Genomic DNA, 8,133 nt, shown 5'->3' with positions numbered 1-8,133 from the left:
GCTATAGTGAGAGTTGCGTTGGTGATGGCTATAGTGAGAGTTGCGTTGGTGATGCCTATAGTGAGAGTTGCGTTGGTGATGGCTATAGTGAGAGTTGCGTTGGTGATCGCTATAGTGAGAGTTGCGTTGGTGATGGCTATAGTGAGAGTTGCGTTGGTGATGGCTATAGTGAGAGTTGCGTTGGTGATCGCTATAGTGAGAGTTGCGTTGGTGATGGCTATAGTGAGAGTTGCGTTGGTGATGGCTATAGTGAGAGTTGCGTTGGTGATGGCTATAGTGAGAGTTGCGTTGGTGATGGCTATAGTGAGAGTTGCGTTGGTGATGGCTATAGTGAGAGTTGCGTTGGTGATGGCTATAGTGAGAGTTGCGTTGGTGATGCCTATAGTGAGAGTTGCGTTGGTGATGGCTATAGTGAGAGTTGCGTTGGTGATGGCTATAGTGAGAGTTGCATTGGTGATCGCTATAGTGAGAGTTGCGTTGGTGATGGCTATAGTGAGAGTTGCGTTGGTAATCGCTATAGTGAGAGTTCCAATTAAAGGGAAGCTACTCATCTAAAAAGACATTTCAAAAGAAGTATTCTGGTTTACCGTAGTTTATGAAATATAAAATAAAAACTAACCTCTCCTAAAGAATAGAAATCTAAAGGCATCTGTGATTCAGGATAAATATTTTCTAAATACCATCGGAAACTTTTACATTCTAATTTCTTACGAAGATTTTTTCTAGCAGAAACGTCACCATACGCCGTATTTTTAACACCTAGAAAATAAAATACACGTATATATCTTAAACAACTATTTTTTACAAGGATAACTACTTTCCGAGGACCAGCTGGTGAAAAACTCTTGGTATTGATTTTACAAGGATAACAACTTAGGTTCACAAGGATCCTTTCTACCAGCTGATCCTTGACCAAACCTCTTGGTATTGATTTTACAAGGATAACAACTTAGGTTTACAAGGATCCTTTCTACCTGCTGGTCCTTGGTCAAACCTCTTGGTAATGATTTTACAAGGATAACAACTTAGGTTCACGAGGATCCTTTCTACCAGTTGTTCCTTGGTCAAACCTCTTGGTATTGATTTTACAAGGATAACAACTTAGGCTTACAAGGATCCTTTCTACCTGCTGGTCCTTGGCCAAACCTCTTGTTAATGATTTTACAAGGATAACAACTTAGGTTCACTAGGATCCTTTCTACCAGTTGTTCCTTGGTCAAACCTCTTGGTATTGATTTTACAAGGATAATAACTTAGGTTCACAAGGATCCTTTCTACCAGCTGGTCCTTGGTCAAACCTCTTGATATTGATTTTACAAGGATAACAACTTAGGTTCACTAGGATCCTTTCTACCAGCTGGTCCTTGACCAAACCTCTTGGTAATGATTTTACAAGGATAACAACTTAGGTTCACTAGGATCCTTTCTACCAGCTGATCCTTGGTCAAACCTCTTGGTAATGATTTTACAAGGATAACAACTTAGGTTCACAAGGATCCTTTCTACCAGCTGATCCTTGGTCAAACCTCTTGGTATTGATTTTACAAGGATAATAACTTAAGTTCACAAGGGTTCCTTAAACCATACATGTAGCTGTTTACTCTACTTTGCAATGATCCTGCTATGGGTCTCTTTCTTGAATGTCAACGTAAAAAAAACGCGAAATATTGAAAAACCCACACCAACCTGGATTTATCTTGTAAAAGAAATCTTTATACTCGTCCATCCAGACTTCTACGATACGCTGGGTATTATGGTTAATGATTCGGGCCACGCCTCCCGGCCAGGAATAGGGCGAGGTCTTACGGAATACATGCCCCACCCTGGAACACGTTACTATAAATATCTGACCACCACACATCCATACCTAAAAATAGAAACAATGGAATTAGGCTGAAAATAGGTCAGTTGTCTGAAGAAACTCATGTCTCAGGTTCTGTTTTAGTTGTCTGAAGATCTCATAGCGTGAAACTCTGAGTAACAACATGTTTCGGGTTCTGTTTTAGTTGTCTGAAGATCTCATAGCGTGAAACTCTGAGTAACAACATGTTTCAGGTTCTGTTTTTGTTGTCTGAAGATCACACAGTGTGAAACTCTGAGTAACAACATGTTTCAGGTTTTTTTGTTTTAAAACGTTGATAACTTACTCTGTATGACATCTCTAAATTCTCCCCACCCCAAATATCCATTCCTTCATCGTACGAACCAATTTCATAAAAATAATCACGATCTATCGCAAATAATCCACCAGCCATCGTCGGTGTTCTGTAATAAAAAACATGGTAAATATATTTGTACATCTTCTGTTCATTCTTAGGCTAATGATGACAGGCAGTGTGCCATGCAGTGTGCAATGAGAGAAATTCTGCTAGATCGGGCCTGATTGGACTAATGACGACTGCAGTGTACAATGAGGGAAATTTTACCAGGATACTCTTTTTCAATCTCCAACTATCGAGGGATCTTTAATGTGTACAGCCTGTAGCACACAGGGCCTTGGTTTTTTGTCCCATCTGAACAACTAGACAATTTTTCCATGTCAGCCTCTCTTACCTACATCACTGACAGGGGAAAACTGGGTTTAAAAATCTGAAGGTATTATCTTGACCTATGCTAGGATTGAACCCTGGACCTTCAGGTTAGCGAGCAAGCATCTAACTCACTGACAGGGAGAAACTGGGTTGAAAAATCTGAAGGTATTATCTTGACCTATGCTAGGATTGAACCCTGGACCTTCAGGTTAGCAAGCAAGTGTCTAACTCACTGACAGGGGAAAACTGGGTTTAAAAATCTGAAGGTATTATCTTGACCTATGCTACGATTGAACCCTGGACCTTCAGGTTAGCGAGCAAGTGTCTAACTCACTGACAGGGGAAAACTGGGTTTAAAAATCTGAAGGTATTATCTTGACCTATACTAGGATTGAACCCTGGACCTTCAGGTTAGCGAGCAAGTGTCTAACTCACTGACAGGGGAAAACTGGGTTGAAAAATCTGAAGGTATTATCTCAACCTATGCTAGGATTGAATCCTGGACCTTCAGGTTAGCAAGCAAGTGTCTAACTCACTGACAGGGGAAAACTGGGTTTAAAAATCTGAAGGTATTATCTTGACCTATGCTAGGATTGAACCCTGGACCTTCAGGTTAGCGAGCAAGTGTCTAACTCACTGACAGGGGGAAACTGGGTTGAAAAATCTGAAGGTATTATCTTGACCTATGCTAGGATTGAACCCTGGACCTTCAGGTTAGCGAGCAAGCGTCTAACTCACTGACAGGGGGAAACTGGGTTGAAAAATCTGAAGGTATTATCTTGACCTATGCTAGGATTGAACCCTGGACCTTCAGGTTAGCGAGCAAGCGTCTAACTCACTGACAGGGGGAAACTGGGTTGAAAAATCTGAAGGTATTATCTTGACCTATGCTAGGATTGAACCCTGGACCTTCAGGTTAGCGAGCAAGCATCTAACTCACTGACAGGGGGAAACTGGGTTTAAAAATCTGAAGGTATTATCTTGACCTATACTAGGATTGAACCCTGGACCTTCAGGTTAGCGAGCAAGTTTCTAACTCACTGACAGGGGAAAACTGGGTTTAAAAATCTGAAGGTATTATCTTGACCTATGCTAGGATTGAACCCTGGACCTTCAGGTTAGCTAGCAAGCATCTAACTCACTGACAGGGGGAAACTGGGTTTAAAAATCTGAAGGTATTATCTTGACCTATACTAGGATTGAACCCTGGACCTTCAGGTTAGCGAGCAAGTTTCTAACTCACTGACAGGGGAAAACTGGGTTTAAAAATCTGAAGGTATTATCTTGACCTATGCTAGGATTGAACCCTGGACCTTCAGGTTAGCGAGCAAGCGTCTAACTCACTGACAGGGGGAAACTGGGTTGAAAAATCTGAAGGTATTATCTTGACCTATGCTAGGATTGAACCCTGGACCTTCAGGTTAGCGAGCAAGCGTCTATCTCACTAAGCCACCACCAGAATAGAGGAGTCATCCTAATTTCTTACCTTGTGGGTAAACTTCTATCCCCACCCCTCCTGTCTAATTCACGTTGGGGGACAGGATACCAACGGAAGTTTAATTTCCAGTTAAAGCCACCCCAAGTCATGTCACTTCCCGTAATATATTCAAATGTATCATCACTTATAACATCTATAATAGGACAGACCACAGACGTTCTGAAACATAAAATAAAATGAAATCTAACTGAAACCTTGTTAGGCTAATGAAGACAGACAATGCAGTGTGCAATGAGAGAAATTTTGCTTGCTATTTTTCAATTTTTTCAACGAGGTCTCAGTTTATTGACCCATCAGAAATGAAATGAATGGACTTTTACGTCCTACTTTTCTGCATCTAATTGGGCCAATGAAGACAGGCAACACCATGCAGTGTGCAATGAGGGAAATTTTGCCAGAAAACGGCATTAGCCTACTTTTTTTTCACATGTGGTTTGACAGGCATTTAGACGCCACGGGTTCAAATCCTCCTTAAGGTAGGTACAATTTTTTATGCCTGTGCCAGTGCTTCTGTAAGTCACCCCCTACCATCTCTTACCTATCTTTATAGATTTCATTTAATAATGGTTCCAGCCAACCTTCTGTACATTCACAATGGGCATCTAAAAATGTTAAAACTTTTCCCTTACTAGCTGCAGCACCTAGAATAAATATTAAAAATATAACTTAACAATATAGTCTAATACGTCCAGTAATATCAACATATCAACAAAAACTTTACTAGCGCTTGATTAGAGAGTTCTGAACAAGTTCCGTCTTTTCAAATTCTGGCCTCAATTGAACGGTATGAAAGCGGAACATGTCACAAGTTTTCTGCAGCAGTCCCGCTCGAATTTCGGACCCATTTTTTGATAACAAATACCAATTGTGGGATAGCGAAACCTAGAGAGGCTGTTAGATTGTTCTACTTTGGGTTTTCTACCCCACAATTTGAAATTTTGATCGTGAAATGGGTTTTACAGGATCACACAAATTGTCTACGTTAACGAGAGCTGGTGTCAATAATTTACATCTAGGTGGCGTTGACTGGTGAGTTCTGAACAGGTTCCGTCAGGATTTCACCATCTATTTCTCCGCCATTTTGAATTCTGTCTAAACCTACTATTTTTTCGGTACACCAGGAACGAGTTCTGAATTCTGTTTGAACTTGTTTTATTGAACGTCTCGTTAATTCCACGAATCCCAAACTTGTAGAACACACCAATCGAGCAGCCCGTTAAGTTTTTTTTCTTCATAATTTTTTAAACACATCCTGAACAATTTTTTGTGTGCTTCGTTCTGGTATTGGGAACACAAAATAATCGCATGCAGACAGTGAATTATGGAACTTCCAGTTGATTCCATGAATTCCGAATGTACCAATCCATGTTTATGTGCTTCGTTCTGGTAAATAATCGCGTACTGACAGTGAATTATTGAAGGACTGTAAAATATACAAACCTTTTAATCGAGCTCTAATTAATCCAGTTCTTTCATTAGATCGTAAAATATGAATAGGAACTGGTAATTTTTTAACATAATTCTCTAATTTTCTTCCTAAATGATCACCTATTAATAAAATATACAGAAAAATATTTATAATTGCCCTATTTTTTATGTTAGGGGTGGGGTTCCATTATGTCTTGGGGACAGAGGAGTACAAAAACCACTCATCCTGACCAGCCCTGTCGTTAGGGTGAGATCCGTGGAGGCTGGGCCCCAGCAAGTGAGAATTAAACCCCAGCAAAACCTTCTTCAGTTCAGCAGAGAGAGATTGATTTATAGTGTCTTTGTACAAAATCAAAAAGATATAGATTTTGATTGACATGTTTTTTCACCTCAAAATTGTCAGAAACAAGCTCTCTGCCTTTAATTCTTCAAATTTTCTGAGTACAAAATTTGAGCCCCAGCACCAATTTAATCCTGGCAGCCGGACTGATCTGAACTTTAGTGGTAATTTTTTTCACTTATCCTCTAAGAGAGGAGAGTACACTACACCCAGGATTGTTGATATATCTGTAATTACCAGTCATGTCTGATTGAAGCTCCAAATTGACTGATTGTAATTTAGATTTTTAGCTAATATACTCAATTTTTATAATTTTTCAGAATTTTCAATGAAAATTGGTAAAAGATCCTAATTCATTTGTTAAAATATTCATGAATTTATAAAATCAACAGACTTCAACCACTAATACCTGCTGTATAAATAAACAAAATAATTTATGGCCCATGTTAAAAATCTAAAAACAGTAACTATTATCCACAAGATGAAATGATTTATATATAGATTGCTTAACCACTTGTCAAACTTCAGTAGAGACACAGGCTGAAAATAGGTCAGTTGTCTGAGGATCACACAGCGTGAAACTATGAGTAACAACATGTTTCAGGTTCTGTTTTAGTTGTCTGAAGATCACATAGCGTGAAACTCTGAGTAACAACATGTTTCAGATTCTGTTTTAGTTGTCTGAAGATCACACAGCGTGAAACTCTGAATAACAACATGTTTCAGATTCTGTTTTAGTTGTCTGAAGATCGCATTGCGTGAAACTCTGAGTAACAACATGTTTCAGGTTCTGTTTTAGTTGTCTGAAGATCACACAGTGTGAAACTCAGAGTAACAACATGTTTCAGGTTCTGTTTTAGTTGTCTGAAGATCACATAGCGTGAAACTCTGAATAACAACATGTTTCAGGTTCTGTTTTAGTTGTCTGAAGATCACACAGTGTGAAACTCTGAGTAACAACATGTTTCAGGTTCTGTTTTAGTTGTCTGAAGATCACACAGCGTGAAACTCTGATTAACAACATGTTTCAGGTTCTGTTTTAGTTGTCTGAAGATCACACAGCGTGAAACTCTGAGTAACAACATGTTTCAGGTTCTGTTTTAGTTGTCTGATGATCACATAGCGTGAAACTCTGAGTAACAACATGTTTCAGGTTCTGTTTTAATTGTCTGAAGATCACACAGTGTGAAACTCTGAGTAACAACATGTTTCAGGTTCTGTTTTAATATATCTTTAACTCTCTGATATATAGAGAACTATTTTAAAAGATACAATGATTTATATATTTTGTAATGACAATAAAATTTACTCTGTTTAAATATTCAACCTTCAGGCTAAGAAACTTCTATCAAGTATAAACTATTTCCCTCCAGGAAGTGACACAATACGTCTTATTCAACTATAGACAGGGAAGTATATGTCAACTTCAAATACCTCGAATTGTTTAAAAATCTCCTTTTGTACACGGATATCTCAATTTTTGTTAACATTGTCAATATTATTTATAATTTTATATTTAATATCAAAAAAGATATTCAAAATTCAGTTGAAGCTTTTCTTTTAGACTTTTATCATTTCAATCAATTTACAGCAACTCTTTACAGACCATGGTTCTGTCTTGAATATATGTAAATAGTCTTCAGAAATACTAGAAATCGCATAATTCCTTTAAAAATACAACGATACACTATACATGGTCCTTGGCTTGGTTGATTTGGGACTTGAATATATGTAAATAGTCTTCAGAAATACTAGAAATGTACCAAAATCACATAATTCCTTTAAAAATATCTCAAACTAGGAATTTTACTTTCTATTTCTATAGATGTCTTTTCTATATATCACAGTGTCTCAAGAAAACACGAGTCATCATTTTAACTTTCAAACATAGATAATTCTAGACACACATGGATTTGAAGGCTCAAATTTGGACAGTGAGCTGTGAATACTATTACTGATTAGCTTAGCTAACTGTTAGAGAGGGATGGTTGGCTATTGGGGGTCCTACCTTTATCACTAGCATCATCTACTAATATAATTTCCTCTAGTAAGTGTCTAGGTGATCTGTTTATTATACTATGAACTAGTCGTAATAAAGTACTCCAGGCTTCATTATGAAATACTATTATAATACTAGTTGTAGGGAAACTTTCCACTGGATAACTCTTCTTTTTACATCTATTAAAGATAAGAATAGTATTCGTTAAGATTTGAAGATATAGAAGTGAGGAGCACATATAACAAAATACAAGACAATATTATGGAATATAACACATTTCTTTAATAAGGTTAGGCACATAACGTTTCAACACAATATACACGTGTCATCATTGTTT

General features: G+C 37.9%; 1 protein-coding gene across 1 annotated transcript in view; it reads right to left on the bottom strand.

The window, feature by feature from the left end:
- LOTGIDRAFT_207460 (hypothetical protein) overlaps positions 1-8,133 on the bottom strand; it is a gene marked incomplete at its 5' end in the record, with an annotated part of 15,562 nt that overhangs the window by 5,290 nt on the left and 2,139 nt on the right. The window contains 7 exons of the mRNA XM_009068872.1: positions 620-759; positions 1,687-1,867; positions 2,148-2,265; positions 4,018-4,188; positions 4,568-4,670; positions 5,470-5,577; positions 7,806-7,975. Of these exons, the coding sequence (XP_009067120.1) occupies positions 620-759; positions 1,687-1,867; positions 2,148-2,265; positions 4,018-4,188; positions 4,568-4,670; positions 5,470-5,577; positions 7,806-7,975 (991 nt within the window). The remainder of the gene's footprint in view (positions 1-619; positions 760-1,686; positions 1,868-2,147; positions 2,266-4,017; positions 4,189-4,567; positions 4,671-5,469; positions 5,578-7,805; positions 7,976-8,133) is intronic.

Source organism: Lottia gigantea (assembly GCF_000327385.1).
Source record: "Lottia gigantea unplaced genomic scaffold LOTGIsca_95, whole genome shotgun sequence".
Taxonomy (NCBI): Eukaryota; Metazoa; Mollusca; class Gastropoda; family Lottiidae; genus Lottia; species Lottia gigantea.
This window is presented reverse-complemented; position numbering and strand designations above follow the sequence as displayed.